This window comes from Arvicanthis niloticus, chromosome 10 (assembly GCF_011762505.2).
Source record: "Arvicanthis niloticus isolate mArvNil1 chromosome 10, mArvNil1.pat.X, whole genome shotgun sequence".
NCBI classification, from domain to species: domain Eukaryota; kingdom Metazoa; phylum Chordata; class Mammalia; order Rodentia; family Muridae; genus Arvicanthis; species Arvicanthis niloticus.
In genome coordinates, this window is record NC_047667.1 from 47,287,427 (window position 1) to 47,311,508 (window position 24,082).

Genomic DNA, 24,082 nt, shown 5'->3' on the forward strand with positions numbered 1-24,082 from the left:
CTTTATGGGAACAGCAGCGAGAAGAGCATTTACACCCATTGTGCTGCACTTGAGAAATCATCTAAGTTACTGGCTCTTCTCCCCTACAGAATCTTTAACTACAAACAACAAAGCAGCTTTTTTTCTCCACCTACTAAAGATGAGGAAGATAACAGGTTTCAAAATGAAAACCACATAAAGATGCAGGAATTTGCCAGTACTCAACAAGCGGCCTACACTGATTCTCATTCTTGCCTACTGTCAAAAAGTGGAGACAATTCTCTCATGATCTCATCTGAGAGAACATACTAGTCTTTTCCTGCTGGCAAGTGTGCCAAACTGGGTTGTGCTGGGCCTCGTTCAGAACAGGAAACATGATGGTCATCCTCTAGGCTTCGTGTGGAGGATCTGGTGGTGTATGTGTAAACAGATAATGCAGTGCTCATAAAACATGGAGATAGAAACAAAATACAACAATCTAATGATAAGTCCCTAAAAAACAGCCCTGATGATGTATTTTAAAAAGTGAGAGCAGAGCCCTACCTTGCAGATCTTGTAAAGAGATTCCTGACCATCTCCTCCAGTGTCTTTGAAGTAATCGTGTGCAGGAAATGTACGATGAATATCTCGAGTAATAACACTCTCCTGTGCAGAGTCCTAAAGGGAAAAAAACCCAGTTGATTATTCATGCACAACTTTGTTTTCAATTATGTAAAATAACACATACTTATAAAAATGTAAAGAACATAAAAAGTATACCTAAACAACTAGCCTTTAAAGAACAAAAGAAAGAACAAAAGAAGGAAAAGAAATCAATCATCAGGGAGAGAGAGATATAAAGATGTCTCAGCAAGTAAAGGCACTTACAACCAAATCTGATGATTTGAGTTTGATCCCCAGGACCCAAACGTTGGTAGGAGAGAACCCACTACTACAAGTCCTCTAAGCTCCACATGCTTGCACATACCCACATACATACACATTCACATGTACCCAAACAATAATGTAATAAAAACTCTCCCCTCTTAACAAAGCATTACTGCTTCCCCTTAGACCAGCGCCTCCACTGATCATGTTCTTTCACATGTCCGTCTAAAGGCTGGGTGTATGTGTGTATGTGTGTGTGTGCATGAGAAGACACGGAGAAAAAAACTTGTATGCACACATTTCCAGAGAGAAACTGCATGTTTCTTTCACCTACTAAGATCAGTTACAGACTGATCCTTATCAAGACATGTAACTATACATTGCTCTCTTAGATTCAGTATTTAAAAAGAAGGAAATATGTCTATATTATACAGGTATACTATTATAATTTTTAAAAATATTACTCTATTAGTATTTATCTATTTTTCCAAGTAATAAAATACTTTGTACATTTCTACTTTTGTTGTTATAAAGATATCTAATTTTAGTTTTTTATTTATGTTTATATATGTGTTTCTGTGAAATTATGTCATGTATATAACAGTGTACACAGAGGGCAGTAAAATGCAGAGGAACCTCCGAAATGGAGTTACAATCAGTTATGAGCCATAAGACATGAATGTTGGGAATTGAACTCAGATCCTCTAGAAAAGCCACTCTTTAACTATGAGCCATCTTTTCAGCTTGGATGGTTTTTCTTTTGGGTTGTTTTCTTTCATGTAGTTAAGGCTAGAGTTGGACTTGATTACCCTGCCTCCATTTCCTGGGCTTACAAGCATGTAATATGCCTAGCTGTACTTTCAGGTTGGATACAAACTTTCTCCTTCTACAGTTGGCATAATGATGTATATTTCAAATAACAATAAAGCATATATTTCTTTACATCTGCTAAATAATGTTTTCTATTTTTAATCATGAAGAATATGGTAAATGATCTTTTGATCAAAGTCCTTTAAAGAATATTACACTCCCACATACATACACAGACACATACTAGGCTAATTACAAAACTCATGTATTTTAAAAATTAGAATCCTACAAATATGGTAGTTTATATTTTAAACATAAATTTAAGAAGTACTTTTATAGATGGTTAGAAAATGAAAGCTGAAAACTGTGTAAAATTCTGAACCTTATTAAAATGATTATTACCTTGATCTAATTTTAATCCTAGAAATATTTGTGTTATCTCTATTTAAATGTCAAGAAAAAAGGATGACTACTTTAGTAATTTTACTGATGAAAATACTTTGTACAATTCAGAGAAGCATCAAAGACTGCTAATTGCACATTAAACATATTGTTTAATGTCTTGCTTCTTCGAAGATTGAACAAATCCCCTTTCTGCCTCCTATCAGGAAAGAGAAAATGCTGTAAATGGGAGTTGCTGTAGTGTGGCTGAGAAGTACAGCAGGAGCCAGCAGCTGATCAGTGAGTAAGTCAGGACCTGCTCCTGCTGCCTCTTTCTCTTCAGCTGCTACTTCATGCAGGGTGGTAATTAGATCTTATATCACAGAGAGAAAGAAAGAGAGCAAAGTGTCAGGTTCCAAATCTGCTACCACACATCTGATAAGGCTGTCCACAGGACGTTCGGAAGGCTTGCAGAAATGGAATCTTGAAGCTGAATAACATGAAATTCTCATAATGTAAATAGTTTAAGTAAAAAGAATGGATACATAAAAATTGACACTTGACAAGGAAATGAATTGTCTAACACAGTGGGGATTGAGAGGTCTGGAAAAGGGTAAGTAGAATGCTGACACACAGAAAGGTACATTACAGAGCTAAGGACCCGTATCTCAGTGGTGGAGCAGTGGTTAGCATGTGTGATTCTGCTTATGAAAACTTGATAACCACACAGACTGAAACTTTTACCTCCCAGATTTTTACTGATGAAGGGTTTCTCTTTCCATACAGTGACAAATTTTACTTATAACCTACTTGAAAAGATGATGAATGAACTAACTGCCTTGGGTGGACAGCTTCAGGGACAAACATGTGCCTAGTGGCAGTGGCTCACAGGATAACTCTTTGGACTTTACATAACATTTATGGGGGAAAATCAGTAGACTCACCTTCCCTAGTAACTGCTTGCACACATAGCATCACTGTATGTTTATATGGTGCCTTTCAACTTTTTTTCCAAATTTGGAGAAACAATATCTTGTAGAAAAAAATCCATGGCCTAACAGAGGTACCACATAGTTTGTTGAATATCATTTTAAAACCAACCCAAAGGGGTATAAAAAAGTTTGTTTAATCTGAAATTATCTTCAATTCAAGTTTCCTACCAAGATATTACATGAGGTGTTTATCCAGTGCTGCCTATTTACCTGTGCTTGTAATTCTCATAATTCCTACCAGAAAAAAATCATCATCACTCACTTGCTTCTTGTAGACAAAAAAGTGAATACAGTTCTCAAATGTCAAGAAGCATTAGGAAGACAGTCTTGGAAGAACCACATCCTATTATTTTTTACAAAACAATTTTGGAGCTGCCAAGAACTTAAAAGGCATTATAGTGAGGACAACTGTTCCCACACATGGCCTTATCAGATGTATGAAACACCTGTCTACACCTTGGCTTTTCCTATTCCTAGTGCTATGACAGTCCCTTCTCTTATTAGTTCCTATTATCACCCCTAAAGCCTATGCTGTGCTGTCACTTCCTATCTGCCACAAAATCAATCCAACTTTATAAGCATCATTCCAACCTGTCAGAGCTATTAAAAGTGCCAGTGTGAACCGTCACTAGCCACAACCAGTAGAAAATAAATGATTCAGATCTAAAAAGGCTGACCTTACAATGTGTCTTGTATTCTTACTCTACAGGGATCTTTCTTCAGTTCTATGTTGGATGATAAACCATCACATATTAGTCTGATTTCGTGTCCCTGAAAGCAGATGGGTTTGCAGTGGTGGGTCTCATTTATCTGCCTTGATGTTTGACCATAAAATCCAAGGATGAAATGAGAAAGTTTAGAGTACTCTACTTTCAAATGTACTACTAAAATAACAAGCAACAAGCAGTAGCAAAAATGCTGAATCATGGGTCAATTTTATTTCTTGAATATGAAGAGGAGTCTAAACGTAAGTCAGGTATATAAAGACAAAAGGCAAAATTAAACAATTATATTATGAATAAGTTGCTTGCCACAAACAACACATATCTACTTTCTTAATGTCTCTGAATGAAAGCCTGATATAGGGTGTACACACACACACACACACACACACACACACACACACACACAATCTACCAACAAATTTAAAAAATCTCTTGGGGTAATATGGCAGCTAGAAGAACTAAAGCTAGACAGGTGTGGTAGTGCACACCTTTAGTTTCAGCACTCAGGTAGGGGGAGGTATGCAGACCTCGTTGAGTCGAAGGCCAGCCTGGTCTATATATTGAGTATCAGAACAGCCAAAACTATATAATGCCAACCTATCTCAAAAATAAAATAAAATATATAAAAAAAGAAAGGCAGAAGGATAGGAAGTTGAGGAGGAAGTGGACTTATAGTCCCATCAATTCTTATGATGGGTACCAAGTGACAAGAAGCGAACAGAAGCACAGGACTACAACAAGTGCCTCCTCAGATTATAGCACTGCAGATCTGGAGGCACTGCAGTGCACAGAGAAAGCTAACAACCACCTGGGATTACTCGTAGACTTTAGATATGTATGTCAAATATGCTAAAGCTATATTCAGCCCTGCATTCACTCTCTAGGCTGCTTTGAGTTCATTATTCCAAATTCAAGTTTCAAATGAGAAAGAAGGTGATGCTGGGCCTTTATCAGCAGGAAATATACTTTTAGAATGAAAAAAAAAAGCTGAGCTTCATGTTCTTATGTTTTAAACTTATCTTTAGCTTTACATTATTTTTATTATTGAATTATGATTTATCAAATTGTTCCTTTAAACTCTAAAAATAATAAAATTTATCTATGTATCATGCAAAGAATGAAAAAACATTATTTTGCTTTTTGCAAATCTAAGATTTTCTCTCTGATAAAGATAATATTTTAGAAATATGCCAAATTTAAATGAATCTTTGCTTTACAGAGTTTTAACCACCCATGCACCCATTTTTATAGGCTGCCACATAATTTTCAGAACTTTGTCAAAACATTCTATCACCCCTCCAATCACTCCAGATTCTTATTGAAATTCTTCAACCTCAGTTATAACTTAACCTGAAGAACAAAAAATCGAAAGTATGTAAATAAACTTTTAATTTGTTATTAGGTTTGAAATCATTTGTGTATTCAGCATGAGCACTTGTTAAGATGTGTCAGGAGCCATAATGGGACAAGCTGATAATCAGCAGGTGATCATCCTGAAATGATTTGCCTTGGATTATTATATAATCTGTGACAAGTGAGCCCTTATCCAGCAAGGCTGTAAGGAGTATTTTAGGAAAGATTCCTGCTATGCTTTTCCCATTATTAAACATATGTAACAATCACTAAACAATAGCATACCCCTTTGGAGCAGATCTCTGCGGATCCACAAAGATGTACTGTCTTGTAATGATGCTATATAGACAAATAGATGACTTATTAAGTCTTAATGATGATCCTATAAGAATTCCTAAAATTATATCAATGATTATTAAGCTCTTTTATAGTGGGACTGCTATTAGGTCCCTTTCTGATAAGAAATTGCAATGAGAACTCTGTCAGTATCCCAAGCTCATAGATAGTAACCAGACTTTCTCCTACTCAGAACACATTCTAAGAGATTGTAAAACAATTAACCAAAGGTCATTAAAAGGGAACTAATGGTTTATTATAGGTGCCAGGACAGAAGATAAAATATTGACTTGGTTAATTTATAGAAAACTTCACTAATAACTTAGTTATGGTTTTAAACCTTCAGTGAACCTGTGGAGCTAGACAGGTGATGGATGTTTAGCCAGATAATTACTCCTAATGGCTATGCATGTAAACATTCTCTGTTGTAAACTTCTATTTCAATTTATGATTTGATTTTTGGTGTGAACTTGTGATGAACTTTGTAACATGTGATTATATATTCTGAAAGATGTATAAGTACTGAGGACAAAGAGATGAGAGGCAGATACAATGGAGAGATAGAATAGAATTTTTTACCTTTCCCCACTTAGAGTAGTATATAGAACAGAATTTTTCCCTTTTCCCAGATAGAAGTTTTCCTTTCTCCACTCAGGACCTTTCCACTTTTTCCCTTAGATAGCTTTCATAGGAAACTTTTTCCACTTAGTAATAAACTCTATAATAACTTCTCTAAGTGTCTTTTCTTACTGAGACCACAGACTAGCAGGCATAAGTTAGGGCCCAGCAGTTCCTGCTGAGATAGAACAAAGGCTATTTACTTAATCCTTTGCTGTTTTTAGAATGAGGTGCTAAGTGCCAGAAACTGCAGTTTCTGGCCTCAGAGGATCCCAGAAGGCGGGTCAGCTCTAGTAGCATAGTAACTTGGATAAGTAAACTTTTATTATTACAGCAACCCTAAATGTCTCATAAGACCAAGTCTTACCCCTGCAGATACTCTTTCCCCTCTGCAGCCTCAAGAAGATCCGACAAAAAGAAGACTCCCCCCAAGCCGGGGCTGCCCCCCCACCCCACAAAGATGCAGACGTATTCTAGACAGCACAGAGTTGTTAGCAAGACTGTCTTCACCTCTATGAAGTATATATTTTCAAAGAAGGGATCAAGGCAGTAAATAAATATGCAGCAGTGGCTGGTTACTGGAAAACATCATGAAGAAATAAAACAGAAAGAGTGAGGAGGGACTAATACTTTACATCAAGTGCCGTTGCTTTTGTGAGTGAATCTTCAGAGAATGGACATTAATCTCAGGGGAAACAGGTGGGGTGGGATGACATAGCTTAATGTTTTAAAGCATTCTGTGACCATCTTGTTTTTAAAATGTCTTCAACAGATCAAAAAAAAAAATCCACTTTTCTTGATTAATATTACCTCAAAAACTTCTAAAATATAATCTAGATGATTTTTACAAATGTTTCAATTTATATATTTGAATAGTACACTCCTAATTACTCCTAATTATCTATAGGTACACATGTACCTATGAAAACTTACCATTTACAATTTTATTTAATCAGATTTAATGTGTTAATGAGCAAGAAAGCATTGCAATAGTATCTGAGGGAATCAAAGTGCTGTCTCAACAGCAGGAGGCTTAATATCGTAAAGAAGAGCAGAAACAAATAGCAATAGAAGGAAAGACATGATAACAGACAGTTCACATTGGCAATGTTAACTGTACAAGTTTAATGGAAAAAGTGGTTTCAAAGGATTCAAGTGGCACAGTGGTCTCTCTCATAAGATACAGGCAGGTTGTAATAGGCACTGAAGAAAGCTAAATGGTTTCAAAGCTGAAAGTCTGTGACACTGACAGCAAGTATGTCTGTGCAGAGGCTCCACAGCAGGAGAACACTGGGCATGCTCAGGTGATATGACTCCAAGAATAAGAAGGGAATTCATAAAAGACTGAGTAGATACAGAATCTGAAAAGGTGATCTGAGATAAAAACTATTTCACATGACTTCATCTACATAGCCACAAATTTTATGAACCAGTCCTTCAGTCTGATCATGAGAGCTTTTTTATATTTGAAAAATGCAGGTGGGTGGTGAAGAAAGAAAGAGTACTGGCCTTTGTCACTAGATATTTAGAATTGACCATTAAGCTCACACATTATCACGGAAGAATGAAGGCTCGAAGCCATGCAGTTATAGATCAAGGTAAAGTCTAAAGGGCGGTCATATTGGCTGCATGTGATTGAATCCCAATAAAAACTCAGATCAGCATACAGGTTGGCTTTCTGAGCAATTAATAGTCTATGCATGTTGTTATGCATCGATGTCAGGAGATAAATGCCCATGCCTCTAATGGGAGAAGACAGGATGCCTCAGGTAGTGCTTCTCCTAGCCGTTGCCTTTATACTCGCCTCTTATCTACCTTTATTCTGTATCCTTTACTTGAGAAAACTTCTGTGACCGTTATAGCTTTCTCTGAGTGGGGGGTTGTCTCTAGTACATTACGGCCAGATGGGGTCTTGGCAACCTCTTGCATAGACCTCTGGTGTCAGGGCAGGGCAATTTGGTGTGGACTCTATCTCTGCCTGTGGCTAGACTCATACATCTGCTGACATTTTTCTTCTTAAGGTGAAAGCTGTTACATAGCTTGAGCTAATCCTCTGTTCAGAACCTTTCCTCAGCTTCCCAAGGGCTTGGGTGACCACTGCATCCCACTATGCCCAGCAAAATCAACATATCTGAAGACTTCACTGTGGTTCATCTCATAAATAAATTTGCTAAGTTCAAAGATATCACTACCTTTTCACATCTATTAACAAGAAATATCTTTAAAATATTCAAACTAAAAGTTACTTTTGTTTCTATTTTGGATAACTTAAAAAAAAAAAAATCAGTGTACTGGGGAACTGGTCCAGTGAGTAAAGTGATGTCTGTGTACCATGAGGACTTGAATTTGGACCCCCTAGTGCCCGTGTAAAAACCAGGGAGCCTATGTAACCCTATAGCTGACAGTATAGACAGGCAGGTCTCAGAGAGTCACTGGCCAGACAGTGTAATCAAATGGTCAGCTCTAGGTGCCATGAGAGATCATGGTTCAAAAAGACAGGTGAGAATAACTAAAGACCTCAACATCCTTGGTCTTCATGCACAACTGCACATGCACAGACAAACATGTGGTATACTGATATACTGACACACCTAGGCGGGATCACTGGAGTCATGGTATTTACTTCTGGCATTATTGTACCTATGTATAAATTAACTGAAGCACACCAACTGAAAAGCAGGCCTTGTAATTGCTAATTCTTTTTCATAAAGGATCACCTGGAATATCAAAACAGAGTCAGTATATTCTAGCTTTGCTTATTCATTAAAAAACTGAAATATTCAGGTTTTTTAAAAATTCTAAAGGATCTAAATGAGGCACTGTATATGCATGAAAACCACATTAGAGTCAACCATTCTTGCATCCAGGAATATGGGTTTTGAAACAAGTAATTGATTTTTGTACCAAATCAACTTGTATATTTCCCATATTTCTTTTATAACAGTATATTTTCATTGATATAAGTTGTGACTTATCTAAGAATAGAAAATATACAAATTACATTAATACTAAAGGAAATAGGAATATCTAAGAAACTCATCCTCAATCATAAAGTGTGTTTCAGTAAGGTAAATGTTCTAATCACATCTAATAAATGAGGCCTATTTTGCATTAATGAATTCTGGTTAATGTTTCATGTTTGTTTTTTAAAAGTTTTTTAGATTTATTTATTTTGTTTGATTATGTGGGAGTATTTGCCCTACATGCACGTATACGCACCACGTGAGTCTGGTGCCAGTAAAGGCCAGAGAGAGCATCAGACCCTCTGAAACTGGAATTACACATAGCTTTGTGGCATGATGTGGGTGATGGGAACTGGCCCTGGTCCTCTGCAAGAGTAGGTCTAGCAAGTGCTCTAAACTACGGAGCATCTTTCCAGCCCCATTTCATGTTTCTTTTCAAATTTTTTTCTTTAAAATTTTTCCCATTCAAGAGAATCATTTCCAGTTTCTTCAGACCTTTAACTCGTCCTCCTTTGGAAGGAGGCAAAAATAATTATGAGAGAGAACAGAGGAGAAATCCTTTTGTAATAAAGGCAAATTACAAGGAGAGTGTATATAAAAAGGAGTTATTTTATAATATGTGTATCAGTGGTTTACCTCTATGTATGTCTGTGCACCACATGCATGCAGTACCTATAGAGGCCAGAAAAGGATAATGGATCCCCTGGAATTGGAGTTAAGGATGGTTGTTATTGTCACCATGTTGGTCTGCGAACTAAATCCAGGTCCTTTAGAGGAGCAGCCAGTGCTCTTATGAACAGAACTGCTGCTCCATCCCTGCATTTTTTAATCCAACACTTTTATTTTTTATGTGGTTCCAGAAATGCAGGTGATCACTCCAAGACTGAGATAAGTGTGCACTGTAGTTCCACGACAGTCTATCCTTTTGGCAGTTCCTCTTCTCACTCCTCATCTCACAGGGTGTTTCTGACCTCAGTTCATGTTCCATTTCCTCTTAAATCTCTCCCTGAGGAGCTGGCCCCACCCCCTTGCTCCATGCAGGCAATGCGGGATATGTGGCCTTGGTGGCAAGGGTGCTGGAGAGCTGGTGGACTGACCAACTTAGCTACCACCCAGACCCAGATCAAGGATCTGAACTGGCACACCCCAACATCTGCCCCATCAACAAACTGCTAGAGTACATGAAGGGACTGGTCCTGCATAGCCCAAACTGCAGGATCTCCATGACACAGGGCAAAAACTGGGTATCTGAGAGGAACCTCAGTGAGGATAGCTATTGATAGTGTAGCAGAAGCCAGAGGCCTCTAACCAGACCAATGATTCCTTCCAATGCACATTGATAAGTAAAGATGTGTGGACAAATGTGACACACCACAGAGGTTTTTATTTTTTGTTTTCTTGGGGTGGCGGCAATTACAAGGATGGAGGGTGGATACGGAAGGATAGGGAGATCAGGGGACTGGGGGCACATAATATAAAATTCATAAAGAAACCAGTTTTTCTTCTTTCTTTCTTTTTTTTTTTTTTTAAAATACTCTCCCTGGGAAGAAGATAAGACTACCTCTGACATCAATGACTAACTTTCCTCTTCTGGATCCTTACTAAAGCAGATGGCAACCGATTTGACTATCAATATTATGTGAGAAGTTGCTTCCCAGCACATTTTCCAAGATGCTACTTAGATTTGCACACCCCAAATCTCTATAGCGCTTGCAAGCAAGCTGTATTTTAAAACAAGCATCGATGTAACCCACCAGCAAATGTGCAAAAACTGTTTTCTAGGAACTATGTCTGACAGAGCTGTCATTCTGCATTTAAAACTTGAGTCCAAACCTCAATTGGAATGAGTTCCCCCACAGGTCTACATTCCGATTTCTGAGGAGACACACAGGACAACTGCTTCTTTCCCTTGCACGCTGTTAACCATTTGGTTCTCTGAACTTGCACTGGGCCAGATAATTAGCTGGAATCCATGCCTGAACCATCCCTCTTGTTTGCCACCTTCAAGGGAGCCGTGATCAGTCCTCAGTTTTGTTTCCCTGGTGCCTCAGACATTAGTAGGCACTTGGTAAATCAGAGTAAGGAAAGCAGGCAGTGTAAGCATGTAGTCTTTATTATGAGAATAAACAACTTACAAGATTTCACAGTAAAATACATACCAAAAGGTTCTTAATTCTAATACTAAAATTGACACATGAAAATAATTGTAAAATAAAGATGTTTCTATCTTATAAACAGAAGTGAGAACTCCTACCTACCCATTTTTTAATTTTCCCCAATAGTCAAAAGGCTGTTTAGAAACTTCTTACTAAGCTTTCTATTTCAAACTAGAAATAATTTTAAAAAGAAATAGTAGAGAGAGGTCTGAGATATAACTTAATGGAAAAAGAGCTACATAGCATGCATGAGGTCCTGGATTCAATCCTTCACCCCAGAAAAAAAATAAATTTTACACATATAGGAATACTGGAATGGCAGACATATACTATGGCATCTGGCTTTATGTGAGTTCTGGGGATTAAAACTCAGGTCCTCATGCGTAAGTAGCAATTGCATCACCTATTGAGCCTTCTGTACAGTCCTACCACATCATTTTTAAAAAGTCATTACTTTAATAAGAAACAAGTCACATAATTAATGGCTTTAAATCTCTGACAAAAGTAAATTATACTAAATATGGTTTGTTTTGTTTTAATCTTGGTGTCTTGGGCCTGGAGTATAACTCAGTAGAAGAACATATAATTAGCATATACAAGGTCCTAGATTCAAGCTCCATTATACACAACGCAAACACACACGCACACACATTCACATATACGCACATCATAAATTTACTATTGACATGCTAGCTTTTGCTTAGTAAAACAGCTTGAAACTCACAGGCTTAGGTATGAATTAGAAAATTCCTACTCAGTGTATCTCTGGATAGTGGTATGTAAAAGAAATTTGAGAGCTATAACAATTTATGGCAAACCTTTGTCACATTTAAAACTTTAAAACACAAACACACATACCTGCCATATATATATGTGTGTGTGTGTGTGTATATATATATATATATATATATATATATATATATATATATATTTACTTTTGACTTTTATGCCACTCAAATCATTTTTAGGTAAGTTTCCTTTAACAGACCCAAATAACTAAGAAGGGATTTCTAAAAGTCCGAACTTCTAATACAGGCTAAGAAAATATAACTGCTATGAAAACTGAGTAGATTAAGTGGTTCTGGGAACTAAAAGAAAGGTGCAAGCTATGACCTTGACTGGCTCTGTGGTTTTACTAAGCCTGTTACAACAAACAAAATCTCAATATTATCTGTTTGAAGTTTTCAGTTGTTATATGAAGTTAGTTAATACACAAAACATTTTTTGCATGAAATTAAGTAAATATTAAGTTCATACCACAAATAAAATTAGCATTTTCATTAGCCCATCATTCAGGTCACCTGGAATGTTTTCCTTACCTGAACCATTGCCCATCTCAAAATATTACTTTATGCCTAGAGAATTTCAACAGCTAATACATTAACACATCGTTAAATTTTCCCTCTTTTAGTCAGCCTATAAAGTCTTCTTAGATTAATCTACCTGAAGCACTATGTTGCTCCTTGGTAGCACTTAAATCTATCTCTAACATAATACCAACTGTGGGCTCAAACTGCAAAGCCCTTATCTATCAGAATCACATTCCAGCTGCAAAATTGCACTATTCTTTTAAGCTTCAATGCTTTTGTACAATTTCCTTTACCCAAATGGTCCTCCTTCCCACCAATCTGAAATACCAGCCATTTGTAAAGGCCCATTATGTGTCTTCCATAGTGCCTTCCTAATGATCCCTGGTGAAAATATGTTCTTCTTCCATATTAATACAGTACCAAGTTATATATGCTTATATGAAACTTACAATATATTGCTATGTCATATCTTATCTCACCTCAGTGAAGGAAAATCATCTTATTTACCGTAGAAATACAGTGTGCTATATGCAGAAAGGAAGAAGTATTTGTTGAGTAACTGACTATGAAAGAAAAATGGAGAAGCAAAACAGAAAGGGAGTCCAGAAAGAGGTCACATGACTGGAGAAGTAGAAAGCAGGCCATGCTGCATGCAGAGTCATACAGGAAAGAGAGGTGAGGACGATTTTCGTTTATTGAGGGTTTACATGTAGCACTTAATGCTTTAAGCTGGTTCCTAAACAAAAAGGTTTAGGAACTTATCACAATGCAGAATGTACCTGATGGGACCCTGGCAATAGCCAATGCCATGATTCCCACTTTTGCTCTTAAGAAACAAATCTGGAAGTTACTTTGAAACAATTCACCACACCTAATTCATAATCTTAGCTTCCTGAAGTGTAGGAACAAAGGATCAAAGAACCTTTTACACAGATTTCTGAAGTACACATTTTGCTCAAATCAACTCAGGTTAAATAAGAGGTTTATGAAGACAGTTGAAATGCAGCCCCTTACCTAAGTAGCAAACCAAAATAGCATTTTTGTTGCATTCTTTCAAATGAATATTTCTAGATGTCAATCATGAGTATGATATTGTGTGGAGATCATAATGTAAATGAAGCCCTCAAAGGAAACTGGGGTACTGTGGAACACAGTTTTTGTTTTTGTTTTTTTAATGCAGCAAGTGTAAGAACTACCAGGAAGGGGACAGGAAGAACAGTGGTCGGTTTTCCTTATAGAAGAACAAGGATGTAGAATTATAATCTGGAGTATTAACAAAGAGGATACCTCTGCTTCTGCTATCAGGAAACTCCCACTTCCCATCACTTGGAGAACAGGGGATAGACAGAGAAACCCAGTAGGGAAGCAGAACTAAGGACTGCCACCAGACCACTGCCCAGAAGGAGGATGGAGGAAACTGGCAGCATGGAAGGGGGAGTGGCATGAGGGCATGAGTACAGAACAGAGGCATTAACAGACGAGCTCTCTGTCTGTGGCTGCTGACATGAGAATTCAGTAGTGCAATTATGACAGAACCAGTGACCTATACAGAAAACCAATGCAGTTAAATAATAGGCATTGCCTTCTAAACTCATAAGGAATAAAAGCCGCTATCTTTGCCCCAGCTGCAACATTACCACATAAAATACAGCATGGAAGATACTGGTTGACTACCATTAACTGACATTAAGTGGCATTCTGTTTTTATTTACTAAATCTTACAGTCATGCTCACATTACTAATATTGCTATATCAGAAAAAGCAAATCCTGAGAATATTCAGATGTTATTTTAACTTTGTTTAGATTGAAGTTCTGAAAAATACCTCATTTGATATTAAATTGGCAGCACTGGGCTTCTAAAGCTAATTTACTGGTTGAAAGTGAGGAGACACTAGGTAAAGCTACAGACGCTGCTATGAATAGAGTCACCAAGATCTGATCTAAACTCAGAAAGACAGGGAGGAAAATGAGGACATCTAGATAACAATGAGCAGACAGAATCATTAATGAAAACAGCGAGTCTGAGAGGCCCAGAAAAACTGGATTGATGACCTGGAAAGCAAGATCAAATTAAGATACAGCAGACTCTTCTGAAGTCCCAGAACACAAGGAGACAGGGAGCCGACAGACTCCTCCAGTGAGTGAGTGACACAGATGCTGAGAATGTTCACTTCCTCAGCACTGTCCTCTAATCAAAGGCCAAAGAAAGGAGATCTATCAATTGGCATTTGATAATTTCCTTAGTCACCTAAGAAAGATGCTCGGAAATTAGCACATGACACAAACCTATGCTTGAGATTCTACTAGTGCCCTATGCCTTAGTAAAGGTCAAGTTATTTATCCAGTTGTCCAATTGTAAATTTACAAAGAATTATTAGAGAATAACTTGAGAGACTTAGTGGAACTCATGGATTAAAGACAAGCAATTGCCTTAAGGCAAATAATTCATAAGAGGTATATTTTCAACAACAATGTCTAATTAAATAATGAATGTTAGCTTTCATACTTGAACTTTTTTCCACAGAATTGTGTTACCCTTAAATATTTTTAATAATTTTTCTGAAGAGTTAAAAATAACTTCTTGTTTGTTTGCTTTGGGGGATTATTTTTTTTGTTTTGGGGAAGGGTTATTTTTTGTTTTGGGTTTATTAATTTTTGAGACAGGGTTTCTCTATGTATCTTGGACTAGCTGCAGCCTGCTATGTAGACTAGGCTGGCCTTGAACTCTCAGAGATCCTCCTGCCTCTGCCTCCCTCATGCTGGGGGCAAAGGCATGTGCAACAATGCCCAGTGATTTTGAGTTGTCAATTATAATTTGTAGGCACTCTGTCTGACTATAATGATAAACACATGAATAGACTGTCTTTTAAAATAATATATTATTTAAATGAAAATGGTTTTTCTCAAATTGTGTGTGTTAAAGTACAGAATTTTAAAGTGAAAGACTGCATTACCTTGTGTGGATGTGCAAGACACACACACACGGACACACACAGACACACACACACACACACACACACACACACACACACACACTGGACACTTAAACTAGACCACTTTTCAGCAGTAAATTCTGACTTTTTGCCTGAAATCAGCCATCTGTTTTCCTCCCAGGACTCAGGGCTTGTCAACTTGACATCTCACTCTTCAGAGGTAGACTCACCGAGATGTGGCAGGGGTGGGAGTCTTTGGAGGTACACTGCAATGGATCTGATGTAGCATTTGTTTACCATTCTAAAAATAGCATGAACCTGTGAGACTAGAGCCTATAAATGAGGAAGACTAAAGTCTCCTGCAGTAGTCAACTTTATTCAGAGCATCAGACAGTTTATACTCTCAGGGTTAAATAAAGTCCTATGAATGATGTTCTCCTGAGTTCAAGCTGTATATATAATCATAAGAACAAGCTACACCGTAGCAAATCACGTTTTTCCATAGAGGCATATAAACAACTAATAGCCAGTTGTAATGAATAATCTAAAGCAAACTCATTCCCATCCGGTATACCTGGGAGGTGGCATGGAAGCACATGCCAAGAACACTTCTGTGCTTTTGAAGAAACTAAGGTCGCAAGACTCTTGTTTTTTTTTTTGTTTTTTTTTTTTGTTGTTGTTTTGTTTTTTTCTCCCGGAGTTTTCCCACAAGTTCTTAGCATTCCCCTGCACAACTCTGTTCTTGGAATATGTTCTAACAAGCATGTACTTAGGCTACCTGCAAAACGAAAACACTCAAAAACAAGGACAATGTTTTCCCCCACAATTTGATAGTTCAAAGGAAACAACAGCAATATATTCAGGTAGTTATAGTGCAAAATGAGTTCACTCTATTTCCTTAGCCTTGTTTTATGGAGCTTCTAGCAAATCCATTGGACCCTATCACATCCAACTGGGACAAACTTAAAGTTTTGTTTTTATTTTTTGTTTCTCATCTGCCAAATAAAGAACAAAATACTTCAAGCTGAGGCAGGAAGTTAGATAGGACTAAGAAAAATGGCCCAGTAATTGTTAGCCCTCTTTGTGTGAATGGGTCTTAATGGGTCACACTGGGAAGCTGGCTGGGTAGATGTGACTACTGATTTAGCTATATGGAAATAAGAAAATAAAAGACAATTTAAAGTTTTCTTGAAGCTAAAACAAAAAGTAAAAAAAGAACAGGAAAAATTATTTTTCATTTGGAAGACAAAGTCTCATTTGAAAAAGAGCAAGGAGGAATGCATGGGAGGGCTTGGAGGGAAGAAAGGGAAGGGCAAAATGAAATTATAGTAGAATATAAAAAATAAAAATATCTAAAAAACATAACTAATACATTATCATAATAAGTAAATAAAAGATAAAATCTCTCTACATAGTTCATAATGGCCTGGAATTTGCTTTGTAACCCAGGCTGCTGTTGAATTTGTATTTTACTGCCTCAACCTCCCTATGCTATCACACCCAACAGAAATTAATTTAATAACATTTTATATAATCCATGTTACCTGAAGTATCACCTTAACCTGTAATCAACCTTAAAGCTTTAAAAATATTTTGTATTCCCATTTCACAGTAGTTTATAAAATGTGATACAAAGTGCTTTTACACTTGTACTCGATCTGACCTAACAAGGAGTAAGTGCTTCACGGAACAGTGGCTACGGGGACTGCACTGTACACTGGAGGGCCAGACCTTAACACTAGAGCAGCACAACCTTCCCTCTATCATTTGATTACAGACTTTTCTCTGTGTATGAAATTCTGGGAAAGGGGAAAGACACATGTCTTTTGACAAGGAAGAGGTAAGAAGAATGGAAATGCAGTTCTTAAAACCTGTTTTCTGAAGTTTCTCAGAGCCATCTAAATTCCTCAGAGAGAGACTGCTTTGGCTCCAATTCCTTCCACAGAACTCCAAGATTCCCACGTCTCTGCTAGAATGGTCAAACTCAAAATTAAGATTGCTATTTCTCATTCATGTGCCATATAGAATAGACTTAAATAATGTTTTATCCTATCAACATGAATAAAAAGCATAAAGGAGTATGGTCTTAAATATTTTCTATATGCTGGCTTCTGACAATTCTATGGTTGTACAGATATTAGTAATAATTTTTGATCTAGATACAGCCAATACTATAGAAGCAATATTACATAGCCAATATTATGGAATCATTTAATTCTTTACTGAGGAAAGTGAACTGATTATTTTGAGTTCCCATGAAGATATTAAGGTATTCAAGCACCATCTGGAGTCAAGTCACTCCAAGTCTTTGCATCTGTATTCATCTCTATGAGAAGAGCAGAAAAATCATTGTCATAAAAGAATGCTCATTTTAGAAGTCAGAGTAAAACATACAGACTACCATCAAAAGCAAATGTTCTGTACAAGCCTGAAGTCCCAGCATCAGGAATTCAAGGCAAGCTTTGGCTATCTAGCAAACTTTGAGGCCAGCCTGTTCTACATAAACCCATACCATGAATGAATGAGTGAATGAATGAATCAATCAATCAATCAGCCAACCAAAGAATGAAACAACGCCCCAAATCCAATTACCTCCAAACTACTTTCTTAGACAAGTGCCTAATGTTTCTACGCTTTGTTTTCTGTTTCCTCTTCTACTCAGTAAAAACATGGAGATAACCTTTTCCAGTAAGAGTTCCTGACATATAGTAAGCATCTTTAAACTCACCATAAATATTAAGTCTGCAACTATTTTGCATTAATTCTATACCATGAGGGTCACAATCCTATCACCTAAAAGTTGGAGAACTTCTGTAGTTTTCTGGTGCTACCAAAATCCATACTCTAACCTTGTAAGAGTGTGCCATAGTGAAAGGATTGAAGTTTAGTGATACATGGTCATCACAGGTGTCTCTCTGTGAACTCTGAAAGTCTAAATGTTTGTCATTGTTTAATAGTTATGATTTGCTTCTGAACACTGTTGGAAATAATCAGAACTAGAAGGAAAAGAAAATAGTTATTACTAAAATATGTCTCATATAATCGTTTCTCAGAAAAACAACAAAATGCCTGACAATGTCAACTTAACTTAAACAGAAAAAGTTCATTTGGGCTGATGGTTTCAGTCCATAGTCACCTTGCTCTGTCATTTCTGGCCTACAACATGGCAGCACAGTATTAAGGTAAACAAAGATGCTCACCTCATGGTATCCAGGAAACAAGGACAACAAGAAAGGGGACAGATACAAGACCCGTTCTTTAAAGACATCACAAAAAAGATCTGCTTTCCCATCTATGTCCCACTCCTGATGAACCAACTAATGGCATGAACTCATCATTCATGTGATTACAGTCTTCATGATCCAATTACCTGTTAATGTCCCTCCTTGGGTTGCACTGGGGACCAAGCCTTTAAGCCATGATTTGTAGGAGATAACCTTCATATTTAAACTTTAACATATAGGGAGAGTAATAACAATTTGTGTACCATTGCCTTAGCATATACTAGAATTTCAAAGAGTCCTGAAACATCTTACTTCCTAGGAAATGCAGAGAGGAAAGAATACAGCATCTATCTTCCCTGGAAAGGACTTTTAAAAGGCAACTATGAGATGAATTTGTTTAAAATGGTCATTCAAATATACGTACGTGTGTACGTGTGTGTGTGTGTGTGTGTGTGTGTCCCCCAGAATACAAAACTAGAATACAAGGCTAGAATAATCATAACTCCATTTGTGTGGTTGTACTAAGTTCAACCATCCTTAATTGACTATATAAGAAAATACAGCTGGTTAGCCAGATGATAGAAAATCTTCACTGGAAAAAATGTTTGTTTCCTCTCAATTTCCTAGCTTCTTGCTTTGTCTTTATAATAGCACCTGGAAGCGTAAGAGTTAAGGCTCGAATGAGAGCAATTTTCCTGCCTGTATCAACAGAATCCCATAGAAACCCTTCTTGTGTGAAGTTAGAGATTTACGTAATTAGAGTATCTTAATAAAGGGTACAGTACAGGCTCTATAGTTTATATTGCTATTTTTGGTTATGAAAAGAAAAACCAACCTTGATAAAAGCACATGTGAATTTTAAAAAGGAAAGACCATGGAATAGAAATTCATGGATTGAAAAGGAAAGTTCTGACATCAATAATTAAAGAAAACAGATTTCTCTTTCACAAATCTAATTTAATGCCATCTTGAGAGAAACTCTATGGAAGCCCTGTTGAATTCTGCCCTCAAATAAATACTGTAACATCTGGCTAGAATAGCAGTGACCACCCAGTTATCAAGCACAAGGGACATTTTCTATATTTGTATCACGTGAAAAGACATCTGTCAAAGATAAGCCTTCCCTCCATGGCTTCCTGAGCTCCTCTGGCTTGGTTTCCTTTCTTCTCTCTGTAACTTGTCTCTTTTACCAGCGGCTCATTTTCTGTAAAGTTCTCATGAGTCCTTTTCTTTTGAACCAACAGTCCTTTTTAGATACACAATCACTTACCTTTAAGCCACTCAGTAATGATTCTCAAATTATTTCTCCAGGCTTCTGACCTACATTTTAAATTGCCTACTGAGCCTCACCACATACTGCTTCACAGGTACATCAACCTGATTTACTAAAAGCTAAAGCCATCGTCTTCTTGAAGCATTCTTTCTTGTCACTTCATGCCCCGTTGTTGCTAACTCTCCTCACATATACTTACTTCTTCCCACTGTTAGGCTTTGAGCAGTCAGAGCTGTGCATCTGTCACAAGACTAGGTTACAGCCTCCCAAACCCCAGGTAGACATCATAGTATTCAGTACTCAACACTCCCCCTCAGACTCTTATCTCCTCCAGCCCTTGGTAGGCCTCTGCTTTCTGCTTCTATAAATTCAACTATTCCCAGCATTCATATGATGAGAATCGTTATAACATGTGGTCCTTGGTGGTTGGTTACATTCATTTAATTTATCACTTGTAGAATCCATTCATGTTCTATGGTTATTTCATTTAACATACCATATACCATGAAACAGTTTTTCATTCTTTTTGTTTCTGTTGTTCAATTATATTACACTGTATAGCTTTAGCACATTCTGTTTATACCATGAATATTAGGGAAGTTTTTATTTTTGTTATTTTGAACAATGATCCTATAAATTCCTACTTCTAAGTATATGTCTGTAGTTTTTACAGGCACGTGTATGTGAATGACATTGCTGTGCTCTGTAGGAACTCTGTGATACCCAAAGCAGCTGCAGTATTTTCAGATCCTGAACGGCAGAATATAAGAAACAGGTAAGTGAGTAGGAGGGGGTATATCATTGTAGACTTGATCTGCACTTCTCTGGCAAAAACCATTACGCATCTTTTCATATGCTAGCTAGATATGTACATTTTTCTTTAGAGAAATATTTACTCTCATTTTCATTGGGTTGACTTTTTATTGGTTTATAACAGTCCTTTATATATTCTGGATTCTAGGTCTGTACTACTCTTTGTGATTGTTTTCCATTTCTTGATGGTATCCACTGACTAAAAAATTTCAAGTTTTAATAATGTCCAAAATTTTTCTATTGTTGTTTATGCCTTAGGCTTCATACATAAAGAGTACTGTTAAATACAAGATCAGGAAGATTCACCACCAACACACATTATAATCATATGCTATTCCTCCTGCCTGAAAGATAGTTCTGAAGTCGAAAATATGATCACTATGTAAATTTGCATGACATTTAAAAGGGACATCATCCTAAATCTGAAAAAAAGCAGCAAATATATCTGGAAAGTCAAATTTCTCCAGTTTATTTCTATTAAATCAAGTGACATAAAGAACTACTTTATCTAAACTTTTTATTAAATAGCTAATATTTGAAATGCTCATTTGTATCTCTGACAATTAAAACACAACTAAAACAATTGTAAAGTGAAAAGCAAACTAACCTAAAACCCACTGTACTTTTAAAAGTTCTTTTAAAAAAAAAACCAATTACATTAGAAGCAGTAGGGGTGGCTCAGTGGTTAAAAGCACTTGTTCTTACAGAAGACTGGGGTGGTGGCTCACAACCATCCACAACTACAGTTCCAAGGGATCTTATGCTCTTTATTAACCTCTGTGGGCACCAGACATGCACGTGACACACACATATATGTACAGGTAGAACATTAGAGCCCCCAAAATAAATCTAAAATCTTTTTAAAAGATTACATTAGTTTTGGTAATTACTTTGAAAAGTAATGGTAGAAAAAGATTTGTGTGCATGTGTGGGAGGGTTTACACTTGTGTCATAAGTGTGGAAATCAAAGGACAACTTGTAGAAGTAGATTCTTTTTCTTTTTTAAAAAAAGTTTAAATCATTTTATTTGAGAAAAGAGGCCACCTGAAGCCTGCCATTTTTGCAGGAGAGGCAGCAGCAATGTCCAGATTCAGTGGAACTTGAGCATGGGAATGGAACCATGAATTCATCATGGGAGTAGATTCTTTTTTTTATTGAATATTTTATTTACATTTCAGATGTGATCCCCTCCCCCCCCCAGGAACCTCCTATCCCATCCCCGATCCTCCTGCTTCTATGAGGACGTGCTCCTACCCACCCTCCCATTCCCACCTCTCCACCCACGAATTCCCCCACACTGGGGGATCCACCCTGTGGAAATTGATTCTTTCCTACTTCCCAGGGATAGAACTTAGTTCATCAGATCTGACAGCAAAGTGCTAAGCCATCTCCCAGAAGTTTTACATAAAAATGTATAATGTGTCCCTACAAAAGTTATGTAATTAAAACAGATATTATAGCCAGGCAACAGTGGTGCACGCCTTTATTCATAGCACTCAGGAGGAAGAGGTAGGCAAATTGTGAGTTTGAAGCCAGCCTGGTCTACAGAGGGAGTTCCAGGACAGCCAGAGCTATACAGAGAAACCCTGTCTTTAAAAAGGGGGTTGGAGGGGGAGCTACTGAGTTTTTCCCTTTTTATTTTCATTGCACCACTCTGATCTTTTATAGATGTCACTTCACAGTGGATTAGTTTATCCTTATGTTAAAATTGACTTCTTTAAAAATTATCTTATTTTCATTAAAAAATCCTACTATAACTAATATTCTATACTTCATATACCTGTGTTTAACCATTTAAAAATTCCTAGATTTACACTATAATTTCTTGTACTTTAAAATTTTTTAAATTTATTTTATGTGTATGATGTTCCCTGCATGTGATCTGTGTACCATGTGTATGCCTGGTACCTGCAGACACCAAAAGAGAAAATCACATCCCCTGGTACTGGATTACAGACTCTTAAGTCAGTGCTAGCAATAGAACCCAGGGCCTCGGTAAAAACAGCTAGGTCTCTTAAATGCTGATTCATCTTCCCAATCTCCGGCATTATGTTTTTTAAGGCACAAAGGATGAAAACAAACAAACAAACAAGAATAACAAAAAACACCACAAAATAACACACCCCAAAAATGTTTAAACAAGAATATGAACCAATTCAAAGTTCTTCTTTCTCATTTACAAGTATATTTAAATATATAAGAGAATGGTGTTACTGTTGCTTAGACTATTTCCAGCTGGATGCTGTTTTCTTTAGCATTTAACAATTTGCTGGCAAATAAAGGACAAGAAGATCAGTATGATCCGTTAATTAAGATTTCAAAGAAACTGCTGCTCCCTAGAGGGGTGGCTAATTTCTCATTTATAAGGCCATTTATAACTTTAGCACTGAGAAATGGTCCTAATAAAATTCGCAGTTAAGTAGGCTTTCAAATGCACACCAGCCATTAACATTTGGACTGCCTGCTGATAGCAAAATATTAATATTTGATGTCATGGCATTTTCATTTTATAAATCAGTTTCTGAGTCTCATGAAGCAGCCTGCACTATGTTTTAAGGACACAGAACTACAGTTATAATAGGTGATTTAGAAAGACTTCAAAACAGTTCACAGAAATTGAGCACCTGCATCTCATGATTTGAATATCTGCTATAAATTCCCGGGCATCACTCTGGGGGATACTGTTTTCAAGATAAAGGACACAGCGTCTTCACTGATCCATAATGGCACTGATGACCACAAACATTTAACAGACTGGCACATACTGCTCTGGAGCTTCAAATATGCTGATACTTTAAAATATAATTTCAAAGTAGTTCATGTAAGTCTATGAACTACTTACATGCAGTGCCTAAGTAAGTCAGAAAACTGTGTTGGATACTATTAGACTAGAGAATCCCAACCCTGTATGTAAGCTCTTACCTAGACAGTATTCTTCACCGGCTTTTATTCCTGAAGACAGGACTTGTATAAAATGACCACACTTTTCTAAAACATCCAGAGATCCACAGGGTTATGTGTCTTCAATATCAGTGGTTAGGATTAATTCACATGGGCTTGGGATGGATCTCAATGGTAGAGCACTTAGCTAGCACAAATAAGGCTCTCAGATGTCAATACTGAAGAAAAAAAAAAAAAACCTAAATTCTCATGGGCCCTGAGCCATAGGATGTCTGATCCAGAAAAAGCTTTAGAGATTTAAACCCATCCCTCAGGTGTTGGGAGCCGACTTTAGTAGAAAGCGGCTAGATCAACTTTGCAGCCATCTGGAACCATATACCCTGATGAAAGACTTGGTTGTCAAAAGCCTATAACAGCTGAAGCACACTCTGGTAAGTATATTGTTTA

At 37.0% G+C, this 24,082-nt stretch overlaps 1 protein-coding gene across 3 annotated transcripts in view; it reads right to left on the bottom strand.

The window, feature by feature from the left end:
* The window catches only part of Rabgap1l (RAB GTPase activating protein 1 like), a 551,680-nt gene that overhangs the window by 239,159 nt on the left and 288,439 nt on the right, over positions 1–24,082 (bottom strand). For all 3 annotated transcript variants that reach the window (XM_034512812.2, XM_076941454.1, XM_076941455.1), the window contains exon 14: positions 523–636. In XM_034512812.2, coding sequence (XP_034368703.2) covers positions 523–636 — 114 coding nt within the window. The remainder of the gene's footprint in view (positions 1–522; positions 637–24,082) is intronic.